The sequence below is a fragment of the Cannabis sativa genome, chromosome 9 (genome assembly GCF_029168945.1).
Source record: "Cannabis sativa cultivar Pink pepper isolate KNU-18-1 chromosome 9, ASM2916894v1, whole genome shotgun sequence".
Classification (NCBI taxonomy): Eukaryota; Viridiplantae; Streptophyta; class Magnoliopsida; order Rosales; family Cannabaceae; genus Cannabis; species Cannabis sativa.
The window spans coordinates 2,707,500-2,734,559 of record NC_083609.1 but is presented as its reverse complement, the minus strand read 5'-3'; the positions used below and the strand labels follow the sequence as shown (position 1 = coordinate 2,734,559).

The 27,060-nt window shown below is 31.0% G+C and overlaps 3 protein-coding genes across 3 annotated transcripts; 1 reads left to right on the top strand and 2 right to left on the bottom strand.

Annotated features, from left to right (window-relative positions):
- Window positions 1–619: 619 nt before the first annotated feature.
- LOC115722330 (DEAD-box ATP-dependent RNA helicase 13) lies at window positions 620–11,343 on the top strand. The gene is given in 16 exon segments (XM_030651521.2): window positions 620–1,004; window positions 1,226–1,672; window positions 2,133–2,305; window positions 2,384–2,578; window positions 3,142–3,292; window positions 3,295–3,317; window positions 3,537–3,925; window positions 4,511–4,691; window positions 4,915–5,037; window positions 5,159–5,275; window positions 5,422–5,526; window positions 5,746–5,886; window positions 6,007–6,072; window positions 6,171–6,332; window positions 6,499–6,580; window positions 6,696–11,343. Coding segments are annotated over 16 exon segments (2,574 nt in total). The 5' UTR covers window positions 620–835; the 3' UTR covers window positions 6,746–11,343.
- On the bottom strand, window positions 7,814–11,171 carry LOC115723293 (multiple C2 domain and transmembrane region protein 6). Its single transcript, XM_030652733.2, has one exon. It carries the CDS (start codon window positions 11,169–11,171, stop codon window positions 8,067–8,069), a length of 3,105 nt encoding a protein of 1,034 aa, XP_030508593.1. The 3' UTR covers window positions 7,814–8,066.
- Window positions 11,344–19,212: 7,869 nt separating the features above from the next.
- Window positions 19,213–22,279, bottom strand: LOC115721727 (deaminated glutathione amidase, chloroplastic/cytosolic). The gene is made up of 9 exons (XM_030650798.2): window positions 22,045–22,279; window positions 21,806–21,942; window positions 21,523–21,651; window positions 21,102–21,160; window positions 20,876–20,988; window positions 20,691–20,783; window positions 20,492–20,594; window positions 20,139–20,221; window positions 19,213–19,444 (listed from the first exon to the last, which is right to left on the bottom strand). Exons 1-9 carry the CDS (start codon window positions 22,270–22,272, stop codon window positions 19,403–19,405), a joined length of 987 nt encoding a protein of 328 aa, XP_030506658.2. The 5' UTR covers window positions 22,273–22,279; the 3' UTR covers window positions 19,213–19,402.
- Window positions 22,280–27,060: the final 4,781 nt, after the last annotated feature.

The window sequence follows — 27,060 nt, the reverse complement described above, 5'->3', positions numbered from 1 at the left end:
ACTTTTTTGCTCGTTAAAAATTCCCCTCGAATTATTGAGATTGTTAGATTTAAAAACTTTTGTCTAATTTTACTAAAAAAATTCGGATGCGGATGAATATTTAGGAACACAATTCGGTACATGTATAAAGTTAAGGGGGTATAATTTTGTAAATATCAAAGTTCGAAGGCATAGTTTTAGTATATGGACATTTGCCATAAGAGCAAAATTGAATGAAATTAGATAAAAATTCTTCAATTTAACAATCTCAATAGTTGAGAAGTAATTTTTAAGGCTAATTAGGATTTTTGCCCCTAAACTTTGACATGTACCAAATTATGCCCTCTGAACTATTGAGATTGTTGGATTTAAGGATTTTTTTCCAATTTTAGTAAAAAAGTCTAACATGGATGAAAGTCCAGAGGTCATGATTTAGTACATGTTAAAGTTCGAGGGGCATGATTTGGTAGATATCAAAGTCTAGGTAGCATGTTTTAGTGTATAAACAATTACTGAAATAGTAAAATTGATTGAAATTAGACAAAAGTCTTTAAATCCAACAATCTCAATAGTTCAAGCGATATTTTTAACGACCTTAAGAGTTTAAGGGTATAATTTAGTATATATCAAAGTTTAAGAGACAAAAATCCAAATTAACTAATTTTTAATGACTGAAAATGAGTGCATGTCAAAGTTTAGCCTAAATAAAATAGTTATAAGTTTAGGGGCAATTACGTAATAAACAAAGAAAAACCCTTGGTAATTCTTGGCCTCTTCTTCCCATTTCACTTCGTTCTTAATATTAGTCTGATAAACCTCACCAACAGTCTCAGCCGGACCATCAAAAACCGCGGCCATGGATTCTCTATCTCTATCCAATGGAGCATTAATGAAGAGAGCGAAGAGAAAACGGAATCAGAAACACGACGCTGAACTCGAGCAATTCGACTCCCTCCCATGGAGCTCATCGTTATCTGGCGATGACCCTTTCTCTTTTGTCGTTGGCTCCAATGAACTCGAAGGAGGTTTTTTCTTCTTCTTATTCCACTTTCATACTCTAGAAGGAGGAGGATATTGTAATGATACATTTAGTTGTTGGAAGTTTCGATTGCATTAGTAGCTTAACTTTTGCTACGGTTATGTGAAAATCAAACGAAATCGTTCGAAATTATGTCGATGAAACAGATTGTGTAGTAAAACGTTTATGCTTTTTAATTTTTATTTATCTATATGTATATATGTACAGGTTTTCTTTCGCTTGAAGAGATTAATGAAGCCGAATATGGTTTGGAGATCCCTAAACCTGAGGGAAATATTAAAAAAGAAAAAAAGGTTAAGCCAAGTAAACAATCTATCAAACGAAAGCTCAGCCAGAATGGTGGCAGTGATGGTAATGAGGTTGAGACTGTAGATGAAGTGAGCATGGAAAAGGGAGAGAATGTGTTGGCTGAAAAGAAAAAGAAAAAGAAGAAGTTGAAGATGAAGAAAAAGAAGACAAAGGAAGCACAGAAAGTTGAGGATGTTGATTCTAATGCTGGTGATGTGGCTGAGAGTGAAGTTAATGAGACTGAAAAGGATGAAAATGTGGAACCTGAACAGGGAAGTGAGAAGACTAAGAAGAAGAAGACGAAGAAGAAGAAGATGAAGAAAAAGAATGTGAAAGAAACTCAGGAAAATGATGAATCCATGCCTGGTTAGTGATTTAGTGTTTTGCTCTATGTTTCAGATTTAAGGTTTATTAGCATCTCTATTGTGTGTTTTTTCTTAAGTTTTTATTCACAGGCTTCATGACAATTTAATTTTTCTTACCAAAAAAAAGAAAAAAGATGATCAAGTCATTAATCCTCTTTAGAGTTTTAAGTTAATGTTGTCATTGTGCTTGCTTGGTCTATTTGAAATTTGAAGCCCTCTCTCACTATGGTAATTATTTGATGCTAATGTTTACATGGTGAACAGTTTGTGGTGAATAATTTTCCTTTTCCAAAATTTTCATAGATTTCAAATTTTTGTAAGTTCTGTTCTCAAACTTATATGGTGGATCTTTTTGTGCCGTAGTGATGAAAATTTTGATAATTTTAATTGAGTTGAGGAAAGGAAGAAAGAAAATAAAATAAATGATGCCCTTAATTTAATGTGTGTTGCCTGTATTGTAGTAAGCAATGTCGATGATGATGCTGAAGCAGAGGTTGTTGATGAAGCTGATTATTATTCATGGAATGAGTTGAGACTCCACCCTTTGATTATGAAATCTATATACAGACTTGGATTCAAGGAACCGACACCAATACAGAAAGCTTGTATTCCTGCCGCTGCCCACCAAGGGAAGGTTAGTTAAGACTCCTGTTCAATTTTTCAATTTGGACATGACAGCAGCAGGTTTATAGTCAGCGTGCTTTCATGACAGGATGTTATTGGTGCTGCAGAGACCGGGTCCGGAAAGACACTGGCTTTTGGTTTGCCCATTTTTCAGCGCCTCTTAGAAGAACAAGAGAAGGCTGCAAATGTACTCGAAGAAAGGAATGATGAAGGAGAAACTATTACCCGCAAAGGGTTTTTACGGGCTCTCATTATTACTCCTACAAGAGAACTTGCACTTCAGGTACCTTATCAAATTTATCTAATTTCTCAGTTGAGTGGATAGGATTGCTGTAAATGTAGGGACGCTGTTAGCAATTTAGAAAAGTTTGATAATTTCTGATATTAAATTATAATTTCTCAGTTGAGTGGATAGGATTGCTGTAAATGTAGGGATGCTGTTAGCAATTTAGAAATGTTTGATAATAACTGATATTAAATACATATAACCCAGTCTGATTATCATACATCAATATATGTAATAATGTTTTTCTTATCTATAAGATTGAATTCAATGACTTCAATTAATCAAATTGAAGGTGTTATGAACTATGTTTTCCCCCATGAATCAGCTATGTATCTCCCATATTACGCCTTCTGTCATGTTTGAAAATTTACAGTACGGGTTGGGAGAGTTGGTTAAAATTTCATAATCTATGTATTTATCAGGCCAGCAAGTAGCTTATTCCTGGGTTAATTGCTTTGATTTTGATTATTGATGGTTCGTTTTAAGCCTTATTTTTGCACAGATGTGAAGATTTTATCTCAGTTGTTAGATATGAAAATCACTGTTTTTTCTTTTTCTAGGTAACCGATCATCTAAAGGCAATTGGCAAGGATACCAACATGAGAGTTGTTCCAATTGTTGGAGGAATGTCATCCGAGAAACAGGCAAGGCTTCTAAAATGGAGGCCTGAGATTGTTGTTGGAACTCCTGGTAGATTATGGGAACTCATGTCTGGGGTGACAAGCATCTTGTGGAGGTTGGTGCTATATTTAATCATTTCTTCTGACAATAAAATCGAAATAAGAAAATATCCTTGGCACACAAGTTCTTTCTCTAATGTTAACTCTGGCTAAATTAGTTCTAAGTATTTGTGTCCATAGATTTTCTTTCTTCCATATTTATCCTTTAATTTCTTTGCAAATGCTGTTGAGTTTTAAATTTGTTATCAGTTTGACTCCTCATATTTGCTTTGCAGTTACATTCATTGTCTTTTTTCGTGCTGGATGAGGCTGATCGAATGATAGAAAATGGACATTTCCACGAGTTGTAGTCAATAATTGACATGCTTCCTATGACCAGTGGATCTGCTGAAGTAAATCCTCAAAATACACAAAGTTGTGTTACAGTTTCAAGCTTCCAGAGAAAGAAACGACAAACCTTTGTCTTTTCTGCTACCATAGCTCTATCTGCCGATTTCCGTAAGAAGCTAAAGCGTGGCTCCGCAAAATCAAAGGAATCAATGTCCGAGGGATTCAGTTCAATAGAAAACCTTTCAGAACGAGCAGGGATGAGAGACAATGTTGCTGTTATTGATTTGACAAATGCATCCATAATGGCAAATAAGCTCGAGGAATCATTTATCGAGTATGCTAATCCCCCATCTATTGTCCTGCTTTTTAATTTTTGTATAAATATTATTCATATGTTCATTGTTGAGTCTTTTTCCATATGATAAACCACGTAATTGTACATTTGAGGTATGTATAAATTCTTAGTCTGAGGCATCAACTGTGGTAACATTTTGGCTATAAGGCAGTAGTTTGATTGTTAAAATATTTGTGTTACATGGAATAGGGGCTATAAATTAACTGTGTAGCATATTATTGTGACATTATGTTTGCGTCCGATCCTTACTCATCTTGGGCATGGACAAATTTAACCTTTTACTTCTCTTTATTAGGCATACAGCTGATTATTATTAATGTGCGGACACCTTGATTTGTTCCAATAACTTATGTGTTTTCTGAATGATTGAGTGATTTACTAATTATTATTGGCTAATGTGGAAAGTTTGTTATAGATGCAATTTATGACATCACTTTCTGTTTATAGAAATATAGAATTGTGAACCTCTGCAATGAGAGACTAAACCTGTATGTATTGTAGATGCAAAGAAGAAGACATAGATGCTTTTCCTTAGTATAGACTGAATGTTTTTATGTATTGCAGATGCAAGGAAGAAGATAAGGATGCTTTTTTGTATTATATATTGAGTGTTCACGGACAAGGTCGCACAATAGTCTTCTGTACATCAGTGGCTGCTCTGCGTCATCTATCTTCTATCTTGCGCATACTTGGTATTGATGTTTGGACACTTCATGCCCAGATGCAGCAGCGAGCTCGATTAAAGGTTCGCTTCTTGTTTTTGTCTCAGAACACTATACACACAAACATATATTTTTTTAAATAATTTGTTGCAACATTTTGCTTGACAACTCTAAACCTTTACGCCAGAGGAGCACTCTCTGTAATTTCTTTTGTTGTAGCCTAGTACCTATTTCCATAGCCTGACATGTACTTTCTTTATTTTTCTTGTTTTATATTCTGCTCCTCACATCATGGATTCAATGCAGGCAATCGATCGTTTTAGGGCAAATGAGCATGGTATACTTCTTGCAACTGATGTGGCAGCTAGAGGCATTGATATTACTGGTGTGAGAACTGTTGTTCACTATCAGCTACCACATTCAGCGGAAGTTAGTTAAACTCTGAATCTTGTTTATGCTATTTTATGGATCTTCTGTATTCATACACCATATTTAGGTTTTTGCATTATTCTGATGAGCTTTTTCCATAATCTCCCTCCTTTTTTATTAGGTTTATGTTCATAGAAGTGGGAGAACTGCTAGAGCTTCCGCTGATGGGTGCAGCATTGCCCTGATTTCACCGAAAGAAACTTCAAAGTTTGCTTCCTTGTGGAAATCCTTTTCTAAGGTTTTTGTTTGCAGTGGTTTCTTTCTGCTCTCATTAGCTAAAGTGCCTTAGGAATTTGAGATTAACTCTGTAAATCAATCTCTTCTAAATCAAAGACTGTATAGTTTCAATCTTAATATATATATATCTTTGTGCCTTTACCACAGGAAAGTTTCCAGCGTTTTCCTTTGGAGAATTCATACATGCCTCAGGTCATGAAACGTTTATCTCTAGCACGACAAATAGACAAGATTTTACGGAAAGGCTCTAAGGTATTTATTTTGGATTTGAATTACCTCATCCAATTCCTTAATTAATTATCCTACCCATTACAGATCTTTGTGTGAGTAGCAAAGTTTTTCCTGATGTAGCTGCTTCCGAAACAGGCTCAGTGTTGTGTTTGAATTTTTCGCCAACTGAACCTAACTTCGAATTAATTGATCCATCATTATTTTTCAACTTATTACATCTTCCTTTTCTTCACATTTCAGGAGAAGGTACAGAAAAGCTGGGTTGAGCGAAATGCAGAAGCAATTGATTTAGTAGTGGACAGTGACGAGAGTGAGGAGGAAAGAGTGAACAATTCTAAGCAAAAAAAAGTTACATCCGCAAATTTAAACAAGTTGCAGCAGGTTATTTTATTATGAAACATTACTATTTCTTGTTTGTGAAGCTAATCATTTGGTGTATATATTTAAGATTTATAAGGAATTGGGATTTTCTCAGTATATTTTTCTAATTTTAATCTACAGGAGCTAAATGATCTCCTCTCACGACCGCTACAACCAAAGACTTTTTCACATCGCTACTTGGCAGGGGTAACCATCTTTAACTTTCTTTGGAAATAACATTATTTAATAATCTCCTAAGTTTTTGGCAAATATACCGACACATACGATGCTTGTCTATTTTCCAGGCCGGTGTTTCGCCTCTTCTACAACATCAATTTCAAGAATTAGCGAAGCAGAAACTAAGTGTTGTCAAAACCACAGGAGGACAAAACAAAAGGAGGAAAATGGTTGTTATAGGTCAGAATTGTGTGGAACCACTCCAGGCTCTTCGGAATGCTGGTCAAGAGGTATTGTTGCGATTATTGCTTTCTTATTATGTGATTGAGTGACGGCGATTACACTGCAAATTACTTGTTAAGATCAACTGATGAAGATGACAAAGCTATTCTATTTTCGGATTGTTTAGTCTGAAGTTTGAACTTTTCATATTTTTCTTTGTTCTCTGTTTTGTAGGTACACATGGATGTTAAAGGAATGGCACAAAAACGTAAAACTACAGAGGAACTGCGGAAAAAAAGGAAAGATGAGAAGAAACGTAAGCTCTTTATTTTGAGTTTCGTAATCGTTTAATATTTAGCTATCCTTGCTTTCTTTTTCGATATTCAACAGAGAAACTGATGCATTTTATTTCGATGTTCTTTTCGCTTCAGGTTTGAGAGATCAAAGGAGAAAACAGAAGAAGAAGATGAAAGGGTTGTAATAAGGTGAAGTGTTTTGAAACATAAAATAGAGTGAGAGAGATTCATCAAAATGGTATTTCCAAGCAAATATATAATCACATCAAATCACTGGAAATTTTGCAACCATTTTGTATATTATTTAATTATAAATTTTGATGCTTTAATTTGGTATTTATTCATTTTACTTTAATTTAGTGGAAACCATAGATGTTTGTTGTATAATTTATTTTCTCCTTTTTCATTGAAGTTCGATAAATAATTTCAATATAAAGTTCTGTTTTTTATTGGATAAATACCCGTTTTAGTTTTGAAAATTCAGTTTCTTTATTTTTTGCCAAATTTACTAAATAAAACATTCTTTCCCCATTTTTATTATTTAGTGAGCTTTTTGATGAAAATCTATATTATATAACTTGAGAAGCTTGTGGTGTGACATTTATAAAGCATTGTTATTGTTACCATCAATGATGTTAAATACTAAAATGGCCATTCTCATTCTATGGATCTTTTTCATTTTTAAGTTTCTCTTCATGTATTTTTCTCTCAATGGAACTGCAAGAATACTCTTGTATTATTTTTCAACATAAGATTTCTTCATTAATTTTTCCCAAATGCTGAAAAACAATAAGACAACCACTACCACCACTAGTCTATTATTTTACAAACATTTTTTTTAGATTAAATAAACATTTTTTTTGTGTGTCTATCTTTTGTCCTCTCTTGCAGTGAAGTTAACAGCAAATATTATACATAATTGAACTTCCATCCAAACCCATGGTTTTTTTAAGCATTTAATTATTTAACATAATATAGTGCCACCAACCTTTCATTTTCATCCACATGCAAGAGTTATATGTAGACTGTACACCACTATCACATCAATTGTAAAGCCATTTTAAAGAATCCAATATATAATTTTCCTTACAAAACTATAAATAAATAACACTAGTATATGAATGTGATAGTTTTGTGTCTTATTGGGATATTAAATATTTTTATCTATACTAGAAAATCAATTTTGATGAAGGCTGGTTTTATGTAATGCTCTTTTTTCTTCTGCAATGGATCTAAATTAGTTGAGTCTTAACTTAAAAAAAGGTTTGATAAGCATTAATAAAGCTGAAATATACAAATCTATGCAACGTGGGATTCTTATTGGATCCGGCTAAAGAAAAAAAATAATAATAGCAAATTATTGTTGTCTTGTACTTCTATAATCCTGGCACCATTATTTGGCAAGATCATCTGGTCTTGTCCCCAGAGATTTGAGTAAATAATGGAGGAGGTAACATCTAATTTAATTCCCTTTCTTTTAAGTAAGAAAGGGAAGAAGCAACAATTTCAAAGCAGCATATCAGACTTTGATGGCAGCCTCTTGAAGAAATTTACAGGCACAGAAGGCATTTTGCTCCTAAACCTTGGATGTCTCAACCAAAAGAGTCCAACAAGCAAAGCAACAACTTGGAATGGTGTAACATAAATGAACACAGCCCAAATCAATGAGAAGATTATGAATATAGCAGTGGCTCTAGGATCCCTCCAACTCAATATAGCCTGAGCTCTTTCCAATTGTGATGCCAAATCTCCCACCACTGTTTGCACTCTTCCAGCTACGCTCCTTAGCCGGTCGTACCTCATTCGAACTATGTCTGCTGGCTTAGAAGTCGGGAATGAATCGAATTCTTCATCGAGTTCATCGGGGTGTGCAAATTCAGCTTGCGAAAGCCGAGCATCCATGTGAGGAGGATGCCTTGGCCTAAACCGATAGTTCCAAATTCCAATCACAAATAGGTAAAGGAAGATGGTGGGCAATATCAATTCCGGGTAACAAATCAGCATCAAGAACAAGACATGCACTAGACATGTAGTGATGGGGTTTTTCCAATAGCAAATGTCATCAAGCCATCTGCAAACCGCAGAAAGGCCCGAGAGAACAGACATTATGCGTTGGAAATTCGCCTTGCTTCTCCTCAAGCTCCACATATGGTAATCCACATCTAACATGTATTCAACATTCTCTAACCGAAGCGGGGGCTCAGCCCGAGCCAGCCTCATGGCCACAATCTGCTGAGCTTGGTGTCTCAACATGTCAATGTGCTTAACCGGTATAGGATTCACATAATGCATCTTGGGAAGTAATGGTTTACCATATTGGGTAACCATATTAACCCAAGCCATACAAGTAAACCTCAATGCCAATTGAAGCTCCCCATGTTTTTTCAAACCATTGGGTTGGAGAACCAAAAGGGGGTAATAATGTGTATAAATTCGATCTGTTTCCAAAGTCGAAAGGCGAATCCTAACCTTCCCAATCCTCTGATCTCTAGCACCTTCTTTACTTCCATTAGTATGAGCATTGTCAAAAACACCAATGGTGATAACAGTACAAGGATCATAAACTTCCCAAGTGTACTGCTCATTCCACCTAGGAGACAAAGTATCAAGAAGAGTTCTAGTTCGAACCCATTTGTTACCATACTTAGCTACACAATAAGCATCAGTAGTCCTCCCTTCTTTGCTCTTCATAGGAAGTAAATTCCTAGCACTCAAAATCCCAAGTTCAAGAATCCCAATATTAGCCTTCCTAAGGTGTTTAGAAGAAGGCTGAAGATCACTACTAAAATGAGTAGATTCATCAAGAACATGATAACCAGCTTCCAAACACAACATCATCAAAATCTTACTAGAAAACTTCTCCTTCTTCTTCTCAGTCTCTTCCTCCGCCGCAACCGAAGGCTTATGAAGATTAAACCATCTAGGATCAGGAAACTTACTAGTCTCCATTCTCTGAGTAGCTTCCCTAACAGGAAGAATCACTCTCCCCAAAATCTCATCTTTCCCTGGCCCAACTCTATCCTCAACAGTCACCATAATGAAATCTTCAAAAGGCTCAGACACAACAAACATAAGCTCTTCCTTCCAAACAGGACCACCCATACGAACCTGTGTAGGCCTAGTAACTCTAAGTTGGTTACCTAATTGAACCTTCACATGAGTATTAGACAATGCTCTTCCTTTATCAGAAGCTAAAAGGTCTTGAGCTTCAATCACATGAATTCTAAGGTAATACAATTTAGGAGAAAAGTAAACTTTAGAACGAGTGTTAGTAAGATTTACATGGCTAATATTATGAGCATCAGAATGCCAAGCTTCAGGGAATGATTCATCAGCCTGAGTCCCCATCCAAACAGCAAGCATAACTTCACCTTTTGTCTTCATCCCATGTTTATCTTCCAATCTATACCATTGAGGAGCCAAAGGACTATCTGGGGGTACTCTAAGAGGAACCTCCAAAAGATCAAAATGAACTCGACCCACAAAATCATCTTTTGCAAAGTCCTTATCTTTAACAGTAACTTCAAGCAAATTGGACTGTAATCTTTCTTTGGAAAAAGCAAAAATCTGTTTCCAAATTGGGTTTTGATTCTTCTCCAAATGCTTTGTTACCCCTTTGTAGTTCCCCAATTTTACTTCCACATATGGGTCTACACTTCCGGTAATGTCCATTACCGGAAGATCTCTGGCTTTCACCACACTTACATAAAGGTAATGCATTTGCTCAACGAGATCGTAAGTGCTCGAAGTCTTGTCTCCTCTGTACCTTAACCGCGCCGCCACCGGCGGCCTAGTCTCTACTAAAGCGAATTCCGGGTTCTGTCTTGGTGGCATTTGCATTCTCATCACTGCCGTCGCCGGTCCCGGTGGAGTTGCCTGAGCAAAATCTCGCCTCATCTCGAAACCCGGTGGTTTTGAAGACATTGGTGGTGGTTGCTGGTGAGCAGAAAAAGCATGGCCATGGCCATGGCTACCACCACCACCACCTCCTCCTCCTCCGGCGCCGGTTCCGATTGAGTGAAAGGTCTTCACCTCTTTCTCTTTCTTATTCTTTTTCTTGAATATCTTCTCAATTACTGGCTCGCTCTCTCGTTCTCGTTCTCTTTCCCTCTCTTCTTCGATTTTGTTGGTGTTAATTTCTTGTAATGGAGTCTGATCTTGAGTACTCTCAACCACCGGAGGAGGAGGAGGAGGAGAATCAGAATAAGAAGAACCGTTAACGGCGTAGATTTTGAGAGCAATATCTCCCTTAACAGGCGAAAAGAGATCTTTTTTATCAAGTGGGCATCTCTGAATTTGGGCATCAGACTCAGACATCGGAACAGAAACACCGGAGATTCTGACACGACCGAGAAAGTTTTTACGGGTATGGTTGTCGTCGGAGTTGCTCCGATCGTTGTAAACAACAACGTCTATAGTCTTGTTGGGTAAATCTCCATCGATGTTAAAGAGAAGCTTCTCGTTCCATTGAGGGTTGAGATCTTTATGCTTAGTCTGAGTCCGGTGACGTTGGCCGTTAAAGTTTACTTCGACGAAAGGACTGGCGGAGCCATGGCCGTCTTTGGGCATGAGGTCGGTGGCATCGTGAATCTCAACTACTAACATACTCATGGCGAAGAAGAAGAAGAAGAAGAAGAAGAAGAAGGAATTTGTATCAAAGTAGGAAGAAAATTGAGGGATTAACAATGGTGGATTGAAGAAAGAGCAGAGAGGTCATGTTTGAGAAGATGATGATGAAGAGAGTAACTTAACACTTTGAAGAGATAAAAATGTTTGGTGGTGTGGTGAGATGAGGTGGCCCCTTTTGGTGTTGTTATTATCACTTTTGATGAATTTTTTATGAAAACAAAAATATGTGAGAGAGACTCTTAATAAGATAGGTAGAAGAAATAATGTTAGAATGATAAAATGAAAAATGAAAATGATATCACTTCATTAAATGATTTTTATGTTTTTCTCAAAAAAAAAAATAAATAATGAGAATTCTATTAGGGCTCGTTTGGAACGCCGTATTAGGTCGTATGTATTGTATTATATTGAATTGTATTTTATGGAATATTTTTATGTAAAACTATATGTGGTATTAACTTTTATGGACACCTAAATGTATAATATTTTAGTATAAATTAAAGTTTAACATAGTATTATATAAAAATATGATATATAATCCAATTCAATATAATACAATACAACCTAATACGGCATTCCAAACGAGCCCTTAATAAATATATAAAATTTGGGTGATTGATACCATCTAATTTATACATATTTATATACTTTTTAAAAAATATGTATGTAATTATTATTTTAATGTAAAATAATAGTAATTTAAAAATTAAAGCATTATTTCATATATAATTTTTTTAATTTTAAATTTACAGTTTGAGTTGCTCTGATGATTTTTATGGTTGCTATGTAAATTTTAGTTTGTGATTTAAGTTGTTCCGTTATTGCTATATAAATTATTATAAAAATAAAAAAAATAATTTATTTTAAAATGTAAAAATAAAAAACCCTTAAAATTTAATACATACAAATATGTTTTAAAATATAATAGATTAAATGTATAAAATAAATTTAAAATAAAATTAAACATTTTTTTACATACAATTTTTTTATTCTTTTGAATTTCTTATTTTATTTATTTTTAAAGACATAAATAATAATAATTTATTTAATTTTGTTGTTAGCTATATAAAAAAATACTTTTTCAATAAATGTTAAATAATTCTAAAGACACCATATTTTAATAATTTTTATTTTATATAAAATTTATATTTTTAATTGTATTAAGTTTTTTTTAACTTTTTTTTATTTTCTTAAAAAATATACCTATCAAATAAAAATATATTTTATTGGTTAATGCCATTAAAAAGTCTGCGATTCCGGTTTGGCAACTCTCTTCTTCCTTTTTGCATCTGTTTAATTGTTTTTCTCCTGTGGTTAATAGTAGTGTTTTTTGGCTGCCCCGTTCTACTAACTCGGTGGCTCACAATTTGGCGATTTGAGCTGCGTTCCACAATTTTGTCCATCCTTTGTTGAAAAGGGAAGTAGCACCCATCCCAAAACTATGGTTGATATAATTTTAGAGGAATAAATATAGTTGAACCTAATTTTAAGTTTACTTTTAGGGTAATTTTAAACTCTTTAAATATTTAAGTTTGAGATTCCTTTAATCTCAATCTCTCTCAACAAAAAACTCGTGAAATGAAATTCTTTGGTGGCCTTTAGTTGAAGGTAATAAAATGAAATAGATTGGAAATGAAATAATTTTAATTTTGTTTGGTTTTATTTTATAGTATTGTAATATCATTCATATTTTAGCTATATTTTCATTGTTTCCAACCAAACGTTACTATTTAGGTGTTTGTTATGTGAATTTTTTTTTTTATTTAAGCGTTTATATATTATACTGCATAACTTAAAGATTCGAATCTAAAACCTTCAACACACACGCATTTTTCTATGACCACTTGAGCTAGCCTCAAGTGATTAGTTTGTTATGTGAGTTTGAGTTAAAAAAAATCAAACTTGAAGGGAATATGAAACTAAGTGTTGGAGAGAATTAACATTATTATTTTAATTTAAAAATTGAGACCCACTTGAAAACATAAACCTATTAGAGGTGTTTTGTGTTAGTTTTTGGTTACATGGGAATATAGGCGAGAAATTACATTTGAGAAGTACAAAGTTATTCACTTTACCCACTAAGGGCCAGTTTGGCACAGCTGTGCTGTGGGGAAAAGCAGCTGTAGCTGTGCTGTGGGAAAAAGCAGCTGTAGCAGAACTGTGGAAAAAAGCTGAGCTGAGTGTTTGGTAAATTATAATTTTTAAAGTGCTGTGAGTTGTTAAGATTCTATTACAATAATAATAATATTTTAATCTAGTTCATTATAATTACAAATATATATAAAAAAATATGTTATATAAATTTTTTATTTTTTTATATATTTTTAATTATTTTTTTCTATAGTATAAATTTATATGCATTTGATAAAAATAATTTTTAATATTTTTAAATTATATTTTTATCACTTGCAAAAGATAAAATTGTAGTTTATAAGAAACATAAATTGATATTATTTGTTAATAATAAAAATATCAATATAAAATATTTTTTAAAATAAAATAAAAAATTAGAAATTTAAATATTATTTATTTTTAAATATTTTTTCATTTAAAAAATATTTTTATTTTTTATAATATATAATAAATAATTAAATAAATTTTTAGTAAAAATAATTTATTATAAAGTCTTTTAATCAAAATAGCTTTTTCTAAAAGTTGGGTTGTACCAGCTTTAGCTTTTAGCTGTAGCTTTTCCATAATTTCTTCAATAAGCTGTTTTTTAACTGCTTACCAAACACCTTTTTGTCACAGCTTTTTTGAAAAGCAGCTTTTAGCTTTTCCAAAAGCTGTGCCAAACGGGCCCTAAATATGTGTGAAACTCACTACATTCTCACTTAAAAAATACACCAAACAAAAGAATTACTTTAACTACCCCAAATTCCAACACTTATTCCCATAACAAATACCCCATCATTAAAATTTAATTTAAATTTAGGTGCCGTTTGGTAACACTTTTGTTTTCTAATTTTTTAATCATAAAATAAAAGTAAAATTTTTGTTTTTAAAAATTTTGCTTTTGAAAAACAAAAATACGTTCTGTAACCACTTTTGTTTTTTAATTTTAAAAACAGAAAACACAAGTGTGTTCTGTAAAGTTCATTTTTATTTTTATTTTTTGATTTTATTTACGTCGGGTTTAGGTTCGGGGTCGGATTTGGGTTCAAGTCAGAGGCTGGGTTCAGCACCAGGACCGTGGGGGAATTTGGGTCCGGGTCATGATCGAAGTCCAAGATATTGATTAAGAAAAAAAAAAGTGTTTAAAAAAAATATTAAAAGTGATTTTTTTTGTTTTTAAAATTTTGATTCTCAATTAAAAAATTAAAAAGTAAAAACAGTTTTATAGAGTATGTTTTTAAAAAATATTTTCACTTTTTCAATTTTAAAAACAGAAAACTGATTAAAAAAGTGTTACCAAACGACACCTGAACATTCCTATTTCCATCAAATCTAAATCCGATAGTAAATTTTTTTAAAGTAAAAATTGCTTTTCAATGATTCATATTTGTCAAAAAAAAAAAAAAAAAAATAGCTAGGGAGATGAATATTCAGTTATATGGTGATGTGTGTATGTGGTGGGTGTTTGAGATAAGTGAGGTGGGGTGTCACCTTTGGTATTATATGACTTTATGGGTTTATTTTTCTTGGTGGAGATCATATAAATATATTGTGTTTCTTTTTTTGTTTTTTCACTATTGTTGCTGAATTTTTTATGATGAAAGAGATATCACTTTTATTAATGAATAATTTGCACCACCACCAGCTTATTCATGGCAGCAGTTATGGTGAAGAATAAAGAATATTGAAAAAGGGAAAAAAGTAGAAGAGAAGAAATCAAGTATGATAAATTGATGTGTATTGTGAGGTGAAGTGAGGTGGCCCCTTTGGTATTATATGACTTTAATGAATTTCTTTTCTGGTGGAGATTATATATATATTGTTTTTTTTTTAAAGAAATAATAATTAGAAAAAACAAAAATAAATGAGATTATAATTGATGGAATTATTATGGTAGGTTGAATGAAAGATATCATTAATGTTTAGGTGGAAATGGTTTTTTTTTTAATACAATTACCAAAATGGATTATGGTGGGATAGGTTTATAGCTTGGTAATTATAAGTGTAATATAAACTCTATAAATTACTTACATATGAATAATGTGAGATAAGAACATACACAATTTTTTTTTTGATGAATTTTAATCACACTCATAATATTATTCCAATCACTATTTAGATGGTAATGCTAGAATCATGATAAAGTGAAAAATGAAAATAGTTGATACTATTTTGAATTTAGTATTTTATAAAAGTTATTAATTAAATTATTTATTTTATAAAATAATAAATTGGATTCTGTAACTTTTAAAATGATACAAAGTAGTACCTTAATCTCAATTTTTAATAATTTTTTTTAATACAATCAACTTGAAAACATTTAGCACGAGTAAATACAAAAAATGTATTCAATTTTATCATAATAATTTTAGGGATAAATACTATTTTTGACCTTGTGTTTTGCAAAAGTTATTGATTGGACCATCTGTTTTGTTAAATGATAAAATAGACCCTGTATTTTCCAAAATAGTAAAAATAAGACCCTGAGTTTAATTTTTGACAACTTTTTTTTTAATATAATCAACTTGAAAATAATTTCTAATACAAACAGATACAGATAATGTAAACAATTTTGTGATAACACTTTTAGATCGGATTATAATTAAATTTTATTTTGATAAAAAATCAATCCAGGGTCCTATTTGTACTATTTTAGAAAATATAAGGTTCATTTTGTCATTTAACAAAACAGAAGGTCCAATTGATAACTTTTACAAAACACAGGCTCCAAAATAGTATTTACTCTAATTTTAGATCGAGTTATTATTAATTTTTATTTTGATAAAAAAAATCAGTTCAAAATAAAAATATTATTTTAATAAATACAAAGTTTAATTTATCATTTAATAAAATAAATAATCTAATCAATAATTTTTGTAGAACAAATGATTTACAATAATATTGACCCAAGTGAAAATGATATCACTTCAGATCATTAAATGAAATTCAAGTTTGTAATTTTTTTTTTTTTAAGTTGGAAAAGTAAAAATGACTTTTCAATAGGATTCCTCTCTGTCAAGGAATTAGGTAGGCAAATGAATATCCAATTATGAATTCTAAAATTGTGAAGGTTTGGCAAGTCTTTCTTTTGGCCTGAAAAAGGGTCAGCAGAATCATAATTCTTTTCTTAGTTTGAAAGGGAAAGAAAAAAAAAAAAAAGAAGAAGAAGAAGAAGGGTAGCTTAGCTTAGCTTAGCTTAGATGGAATCCATTATAAAAAGATTGAATAGATTTTTTGTTAATGTGGTGTGAGTGTGACCTTTGTCTTTTGTAGTTTTGTGTGTAAACACTACCCACCCATGTGCAAAACCACATGCTTATTTTTTACATATTCTTTTTCATTCAAAAGAATATGCTCAAAAATAAATAGTACGACATAGGTCAAGCCATTTGATTTGTTTGATTCCTTTTTCCATTATATATTAAATGCCATACAATCTTCTTTCCTCTAAATTATTATTATTATTGTTTTGGTAAATGTAATTTTAAATATAAAAATTATTACCATCTATTTTATTAAATATATAAAATAGATCATAAACTTAAGGTTTGGCAATTTATTTTTAACTAACCTAAAGCCAACATCTAACACAAACATATACAAAAATGCAACTAGTTTGATAATAATACTTTTAGGTCATGTTATTATTAAATTTTAATTTAATAAAAATTAAATCAAGGTATATTTTGTACAATTTAAAAAAATACGAAATTTAAATTGTCATCTAACAAAATGAAAGGTTCAATCAATAACTTTTGTTAAATATAAAAATCTAAAATAATATTAAACCATTGTTTTATACTTTATTTGCATTTTTCTTAAAGAAATGGGTATGACAAAAATTGAATGACCACACTCATAGGGTCAAAATATGGATGGTTCACCTTTAATCACAAATAACACTGCAGAATAATTTTTAAATTGTTACATAATTTTTAAATGGTTTACATAACTAATAACTTGGTTAATTACTGCATTTTCAAACAAAAAAAAAAACTTGGTTAATTACTGCATATATATATACACTTTGACTTGAGTAAATATATATTAAATCTTCAAAGAAACTACCTACAACTCTCTTACATTGCAAAGTTCTAAAACTTAATATTTGTATGATAAATATATATATGTATATATTATTTTGAAAAATAGCAAATTTTTTATATAATATATGTATAATTATTTTTTTAGAATTATTTCATAAATAATTAAAAATGATAAATTTTTTTTTTATATTTTTACGGATTATTATATCTTTTTCACAAAAATATCGATCTTTGTTCATTGTTTTTTTATTGTTCTGAAAAATATGGTATTTTTCATATTGCAGAAACATAATAAGGTGTTACAGCAATGTAGAAACAACATTAATTTTCTTTTTGAAAAAACAACCGTTCATAAAAAATAAAAAAAATTCATTAATTTTTATTTAAAATAAAAGTGAATTTAAGTATTTTGTGTAAATTTCTCTATAATTTGTTGAGAGAAGGATATACATAGGCATGTTTTTTTTTTTTTTTTTGAAAGAATATACATAGGCATGGTTGGTTTGGTTTCATTTGGTATAATAGTACCTCCTCTGAAAAAGAATTTTTTATGTTTTTATGAACTTTCTCTTTCTTAACATTTTACTGTTTTGTGTTGCTTTTATGTTGTTCTCCTGCTGGGGGCCCACTATGCCAAAAGCGAGAGAAATCTCATTCCTCTCTTTCTTTTTTTACGCCCTCACGTCGCCACACGGGAGGGACATAGGGACGTAAAAAAGGGGATCCTATCAACTTATTTCGACCTAGGATAATAAGCTCATGAGCTTAGTCTTACTTCACCGTTGAGAAACGAAAGAAGACTTTCATATCCAAGTTTAACTTAGACGTTATATAAAAAATACAAAAAAATCCATTAATTATTATTTAAAATAAAAGTGAATTTAAGTATTTTATGTAAACTTCTCTGTAATTTGTTGAGAGAAGGATATACATACCCAGGGTTGGTTTGATTTCATTTGGTATAATAGTAGGTCCTTCTAAAAACAGAATTTTTTTATATTTTTACCAACTTTCTTTTCCTTTCCATTTTGTATTATTTTCATGTTATTTTTATTTTCGCAATGTAAAAATAACTATTTTTTTTTAAACAACGTGTAAACAACAGTTTGTAAGAAAAAAAAAATCTGCAAAAATATAAAAAATACTCATAATTCCGTAAAAACATAAGTTTTTTGTGTTTTTTGGGATATTTTTGAAATAATTCTTATAAAATTATGAGAAAATTACATTATATACCCATTTTATTTTACTTGCTTTCATTTTTTGCCTCAATTTTCATATTCTTTAAGATATACACACTTTTATAGATGATGTCTCCACTAGACCACTTAAGTTAATATAAATTATATGCTAGACTTAAGTAGAGAGTAAAGGTATATTGGACAATCCATTCAAAAAAAGTGGATATATTTTAATAAAATATAATATAAAAGTATTTTTAATTAATGGATACAAAAAAAAAAAAGTATTTTTCAACTTATCCCTAAAATTATTACTAGTGGCAAAAGCCCATACTTGCATGGGCTGGGCTGCACATTAAAATAAAAAATAAAAATAAATTTTAATTGTGATGTTTTTTTTGGAAAAATATATTTTTTCATAAATATTAAAAAATAATCAATCCAATCCACACTTTTGAGGATTGAATTTGAGCTATTGCATGAAATGAATTGGATCCAAAATATGAAATCTACACTTAGTGCAAATCAGATGCACTATGAGCAAAATAGTACGGATTAGATTGGATGAACCCCCTACTTAAATATTTACGCCACAAATTTCGCTTACAAAAAATATTTTTCTCTCTCCTTTTTGATAGCTTTGAAGATTTAACTTTCTACTATTATAAATTGTTATCCACCTGACAAAAAAGCTATTTTTATTATTCATTTTTCTTCCTACACTATTTTTTATTGTTGAGACAATGGTTGATAAGTACAATGTATTATTTGAAAATAAAATTAAAAAGAAAATTGTAAATTGTAAATTACAACTCCAATAATTTAAGTCTATTAAACAGTCAAAACAATACAACATATTGGTAGATTTATATCATAGGGAAGCAGATTTCCAGAATTCAATAGGCTTCCTATGCTGTACATGGAGAAAAATAAGAGTATAGAGTCATTAATGAAAAACAAAATAAAGTAAAACATCACTTAACAGGGGGTGTTTGGTGACACTTATTTTTTAATTTTTTAATCTCAAAAATAAAAGTAAAATTTGTCTTTTGAAAAAATAAAAATGTGTTTTATAATCATTTTTGTTTTTTAATTTTAAAAACAGAAAATAAAAGTGTATTTTATAACTTTTATTTTCATTTCTATTTTTTTATTTTATTTAAGTCGGGTCGGATCTGGAAACGTGGTCCATGTCCAGGATTGGGGTCGGGACCAGAGTTCGGGCCCCAAGATCTAGGTTGGGGTGTCCAAAATAATGATTAAGAAAAAAAAAAAATTGTTTCAAAAAATTGTGAAAGTGATTTTTTTTTTAATCTCAATTAAAAAAATTAAAAAGTAAAACAGTTTTATAAAACATGTTTTCGGAAAATATTTTCACTTTTCTAATTAAAAAACAAAAAAATTGATTAAAAAAATGTTACCAGGCACTTAGAAGTTATTAATATGTCTAACATTTTTATAGGATAGGGTACATTAATTCTTAATCCTTTTATACTGCAAATCAATGTTATTTTTACTACAAACTGATTCTATTTTCAGACTTGGCTTTGATCGCATTTTATGAGTCTAAGTTAGGTAATTTTCCAGAAAAGAATAAGAAAGCTTACCCTAGCAATTGGCATCCTTGTTCTGATTGAATCAAGCAGTGAGAAATCTATATCGGCCACAGTAATTCCTGTTGACAATCGATCTGTAGCAGCAACAATAATAAATTATCAAACTCGATATTACATAATGGAGCCCTGAGGCTCACACCAAACATCAAATCATTTTAATCAAGGTTAGACAATTAGTATGATTACAGTAGTTTTGAACGATGGCTTATAGCAGCATATAATTTGATAGTAACTCAATCTCAAACAACTTAAAGTCATAAAATGTAAGACAAACAAAGTTAAAGTAACTTTATAGCAAGCCAAAAGGAACTAAGAATCTGAGTAATACCGGTCTGTCTACTCACCAGTAAGTCGGCCAACTACTGTTCCCCATGGATCAATAATCAAAGTTTCGCCATAGCTTTGTCGTTTATCATTATGCTTTCCAGTTTGTGCGGCAGCAATGACCTGGTACAATCCCAGAAACAGAAAAGATGGTAACTCGTGAATATATGCAATTTTTTGCTGCTTTAGAGTACTTGCTACAAAACATGGATGTCATACATAGCACTGAGTCTCAATTGCACGGGCACGAAGAAGAATCTCCCAGTGTGCCTGACCTGTTGCAACTGTGAAAGCCGCAGGTACCAATAGGACCTAAGAATATGATGTAGGAAACAAACAAGCATAAGGTGGTAATTCATCCACTACAATATTAGAAAATGAAAATGTACTTGTTTGTTTTGTACCTGTGCTTCATGTTGGAACCTTAGCTGCTGGTATAGCTCAGGAAATCTTAGATCATAACAAACCGTGAGACCCAATCGTCCAACAGGACTATCTACTGAAACAATGTTATTCCCTGAAAACATGAGAAACAATTTGTTAACTACAGAAAGTGAATTAATGATCACTTAATTAAGAAAAGTACAAACCAATACTCCTTAATTTTAAAAGTCACATGGGCAAGTAAACCTGCTTCTGTAATGTTGCTTTCCTTGTATGACCTTTCACCAGCAATATCTACATCAAACCTAGAAATTAAAAGAATTTATCAGCTTAATTAAAGTAAGTACTTTGTCAACCCAAAACTATATGCATCATCACCAAAGGATACCAAAATCAACTGTATGGCCTGTGAATTTCATGACCGATTATAAAGTTTGAAACCCGAAACTGAAACAGATTTACAAAGACATGGAGAAAATTCAGAGTAACATTAACCACAAATGTATTAAAGTTAGAATGTTTATAAAAAATGAGCTGGGCATTTCTAGTCCTCACTAAGTTAATAATAATTAACAAAAAAACCTTACAATATGTGATCACGTATGGACTCAATTACTATTTGAAAAAAGCAGGAAATATAATATGTAATCATAGTAAGAAACCTTACAAATGTATCTTCTTGTAAGTGCTTTTGATTTTCCCATTATCATCAATTACAACATGAGTATTAAACAAATGCTGCTCATCAGGACCTTTCTCTTGAAACCCTCCAAGTGACAACCAAATACTTGATTCTCTACAACCAATCAATAAATAACATTGGTTAATCCAAATAAGAGCACCATATGAGTTCGTACGCTATATTGTGTTGTATATCATATTTTCATATAATACTATGTTAAATTTTGATAGTAAATGGATTCTATTAAGTATAATTTGAGTTTTCTGACCTAGCTAGAGAACAGTATTGTTGCATCATAGGTCCATCTAAAGGTTGTGCTATTTTGAGACTTTCTCCATCTTGAGCACCAATGAATGCGAAACTTTCAGGAAAACAGATCATTTTTGCTCCGGCCGAAGCTGCTTCCTTCACAGATTAAATTATTAGCAACACAGTGATTATAAATAACAAAATTGAGAATGATTATTCAAAAAGCATGGGTCGGTTAGAGTTCAATTAAGGAATTACTTTGACGAGGCGAGAGCAGGTGGCGAAATTAGAAGCGAGATCGTTAATGGAAGTCATCTGAGCAGCGGCGACTCTGACAGAGTTGACGGCCATTTCCAAATCGGCGAGGAGGAGACGAGGCGGGTTGTTGGTGTGATGTGAGAGTAGTGAGTGAGTGGGGGTGTTTGTACGGTCGAATTTATATATATAATTTAGGCTAATTAGCAATTTTTCCGCGAACTTTAACATGCCCTCAACTTTTTGTTCGTTAAAAATTCTCCCTGAATTATTAAGATTGAGGGGCATGATTTGATACATATAAATGTTTGAGGGGCATGATTTGGTAGATATCAAAGTCTGGAGATCATGATTTAGTACCTAAAACACTAAAATTGAATGAATTAACAATCTTAATAGTTCAGGAAAATTTTTAACGGCCAACAAAATTCAGGGGTCATGATTTAGTACATGTTAAAGTTCGGGGAAAATTGCTAATTAGCTTATAATTTATTATTATTATTATTATAATATATAATAATAGAAATTAAAATTTTTTAAATATTTTAATTTAATGTTAAAGAAAATTAAATTTAATTTTTTTTTATATATATTTTATATAATTATATTATTATTAATAATTTTTTTTATTTTATTTAAAAAAATTATGTGAATTCATATTAAGCGGATTATATTTTTATTTTATTTCAAGTCAGATCGACCTGTTATCGATTCGCATCTAATTTTTTCGACCTTAACCTGTAAAATTTGTATCGTGCTCGTGTTCATGTGTCGTATCGAAACTCGTTTTACCATTCTTAGTGAAAATTGTGAAAAAATTTAAAATATTTTACAGTATAAATAGCTAAATTTAGTTCTTACATATAATTTTTTACGACAATAATAAAAAATAGTTAGAATTTGGTATATAATTTTACCAAATATTCACTAACTTTTCTCATATATTTATATGGAGAAAAACGAGTCTTTGTGAAAGGGGAGATAGTGGGCTTATATATATTACAAAAGATGCTCTTTGTATGACTATCATATTTGGTGTATGAGAGAATTTCAATATGTTGTGGTCAGTAAAATAAGCCCATGATAAATGGGCTAAAATGCCCAAACTCATTTTCCACTAATATGGATATTTTTTTTTCTCATTTTTTAGTTTCTTTTTATATTGGAATTGTTTCACAAATACATAGAAACAATAAAAAAAAATTAAAAAAAAAAAATTAAGTTTTACGAAATTTTAAATATTTTTATATTTTTTTTTATTTTATTTATAAAAAATACAATCTTTTTATGTTGTACTCTTGTTAATTTTTTGTTATTAGTACGTTTGAAGTAACTGTGTAATTACTAAGTAGTGTAATTATTAAGAAAGTAATTACACTATATTTTAAAATACAATATGTGTTTAGATATAAAATAATTTTTATATACAAATTCTTAATATTTTGTTTGGCAAACTAATTAGTAATTACACAGAAAATAATATTTTTTAGCATATAATATTTAAAATGAAAAATTGTACTCAATTTCCATAGTAGTCATGAGAATTTGAGAGTGTAATTAGAACTCCTCAATTACCTCTAATCATACAGCTACATTGTAAGTACATGATCAAACAAACATATTAAATTGTGTAATTACCTTCAATTACATACAAATTCAATTACACTATACACGCCTTAATTATTGATTGGATAATTACCGAATTTCAGCTCTTAACTCTAATTTTTTTTAATAAAAACTAATTTTAGTAACTTTCAAAGAAACTACTAATGAGAGAAACAAGAAAGAAAAACCTAGCCAAACATTGTGATAATGTAGTGCCACCATCAACCTTTCATTTTCATTTACATGTAATTAAGAGTTATATATAGAATCATAGATTGTCCACCACTATCTCATCAATTGCAAAACCATTAGAAGTACCCAATATCTAATAAATAACACTACTATGTGTGAATGTGATCATAGTTTTGTGTCATTGGGATTAAGTAGTTCTTTTGACTATCTTCTAATTAAAGTTTTCATATTAAATATATATTATTTATATATATTTATATTTTATATTAAATAAGAAAGCATGACATTTGATTGTGCGTCATTGAGTATATGCTTTTTTTTTTTTTTTTAATTAAAGGACCATTTTCATTTCATCAACAAATAGAGCACAGAATATATAATAATGAATAATCCCATAAATAAATAATAAATTAAAATTATTAATTTTCTAGTAGTTCTTACTATGTTCATTTGAATTGGAGATTAACATTTTTCATGTTATTTTTTATGCTTCAATGCTCACAACTTATACGTATTTTAGTTGAAAGTATTATTAGGATTTTCATTCCTATTTTTTTGTATTAAATTCTACTTTTATGATTACAAATAAAATTAATAAATAATTTAATTAATGTAGAACTTTTATAAAATTGTTTTAACAGAATTGAAATTTATTCTATTAAAAACTGAACTAATAATAGCTATAGATCAAAATTATAATGTAGAAAGTAATAAATTGTAGAAAATAAAAGAGATATTGACGGCTAAACCACCCAAACTTTACGGTTTGTATCGGGAAAAAGTAAGCACCGCTATCTTCGAGAGAAGATTTTTACAAGTCTTGTATCGGGAGGAAGCAAGTATCGCTACCTTCGTGAGAAGATATCTACTAGTCTTACATCGGGAAGAAGTAAATATTCAATAAGTAATTTGAAGGGAGTTCGAACTTTGGTGTCTTAAGGAGAATCATTTAGCAAAATAGGAGCACATTAAGCTTGCGGCAAAATCATTAGAGTATGTCTATGTTTTGTTTAAGTCAATTACTTTGTACTTGTTAAAATTTGACTGATGAATCTTATCTCTGAGCGTAGCGTCGTGTACTAGTAGTAATTTATAAGGATTGTTGATACTACGTACAAAATATCATGTATCATTTTATTTTGGGATATTGGCGGCTAAACCACCTGAACTTTACGGTTTGTAACACTTAACCACAAAAACTGAATTTTCGGCGGCTAAACTACCTAAACCCTGATTCCGTTTTGCTCTGCACACCTCCGTCCAAAAATCACCGTTAAGTGCCACGGTGGACTGGCCACGTGTACACACTTGTACACGTGGCAAATTTTTAGTGGTCCACGTAATATTACTTTTAAAAAATAATTATAAATTTTAAAAAAAAATTAATTTTTTTTTCTTTTTTTGCTTTTTTAAATTTAAAAAAATTAAAAAAATTAACTTTTTTTTACTTTTTTTTTTCTTCTTCTTCTTCTTCTTCTTTTTTCTGCAGAAACCCTCCTTTCTCTCTTTCTCTTTCTCTTTCTCGTCTCACCACCGGAGCCTTCAGACCTAACCGGCGGCGTGGCTCTCGACGCTGAGATCTCTCACCAGCATTCGCTATCTCTCCTTGGAGGTACCTCTCTTAGTCTTTCTCTCTATGTGGTCTGAAGGTCTGAGGTCACGGCTGTGATGTGGGGGGTCGTGGGGCTTAGGTCTGAGGTTGGGGTCGCTGTTAGTAAGGGGGTCCACCGTGAGGAAGGGGGTCGCTAGGGTTTCTGGGCTGTGAGGAAGGGGGTCAATGGGTACGATTTGGGCGAATGGGGTTTGGTAGCTGCTGGTGAAGGTGGTTCGTTATGGTGGCTGGGGGTTTGTTGATCTGGGACTGGGCGGAGATGGAGGGTCGGGTTAGGGGGGGGGGGGGGTCGGAGAAGGCCTGTAGAAAAACGAAGAAAAAAGAAGAAGGAAAAAAAAGAAAAAAAAGTAAAAAAAAAAGGGAAAAAAACAAAAAAATACAAAAAAGGAAAAAAAAATTACAAAAATACTTTGGGCCGGCCCATTAAACATTTATACAGTCCACATACAAATATTTACAAAAATACCACATGCACTAAGCCTTCAGCTGTACAGAGCGAACCATGAAGATGAAAATACGCGCTCGCTTCAAAACCGCAAAACAACCAAAATGAAACCAAAACGAGAAAAATACAACTATTAATTCTGGCAAAATCAACTGGAAAAGAATACCTGCAATGATCTAAACTGAAAATGACGAAAAAAAAATCAGAAAAACTGTGAAGAAACTGAAATTACACATTTGTTTTCTATTTTATTCGATCAAAATAACTCCCCCTAATATCGAAATCTATATTCATGAAATGTAGATCTGTAACAAACAGATCTGGAGCTCCCACTAAATCCAAAACAATGTATGATGTGAAAATTTTTTTAAAAAAAAACCTCATGAATAATACATCTACGTTATATACAGTTGCATTTTGATTTATTTTTTGTTTTGGTTGCCTTATAGTTGCATTATCGTTTTATGATAGTTTATATATTATGCAAGAATTTAATTTGATGGGGACTAAGAAATAGTAGTTATACATAGTAAGTTTTGTGCAAATAGTTGCATATTAATTTTATAGTGAAATAACATATGCAAGTAGCAAAACTTAACAAAACTACAAAACAGCTGTATGCAAGTGCAAATAGTTGCTTTATAGTTGCATTATCGTTTTATGATAGTTTATATATTATGCAAGAATTTAATTTGATGGGGACTAAGAAATAGTAGTTATACATAGTAAGTTTTGTGCAAATAGTTGCATATTAATTTTATAGTGAAATAACATATGCAAGTAGCAAAACTATAATAAAACTACAAAACAACTGTATGCAAGTGCAAATAGTTGCCTTATAGTTGCATTATCGTTTTATGATAGTTTATATATTATGCAAGAATTTAATTTGATGGGGACTAAGAAATAGTAGTTATACATAGTAAGTTTTGTGCAAATAGTTGCATATGAATTTTATAGTGAAATAACATATGCAAGTAGCAAAACTATAATAAAACTACAAAACAACTGTATACAAACTAAAATACAGGAAAAACTCTTTGAACATCAACATCCATGATAAATCTCATTGTTACCCATTGATGATATAAAAATGGGACTGGCCAGGTTAATCTAATCTATTAGCTTTGCCACCTTCACTCATAAATCTTAATCATGTTTGTCC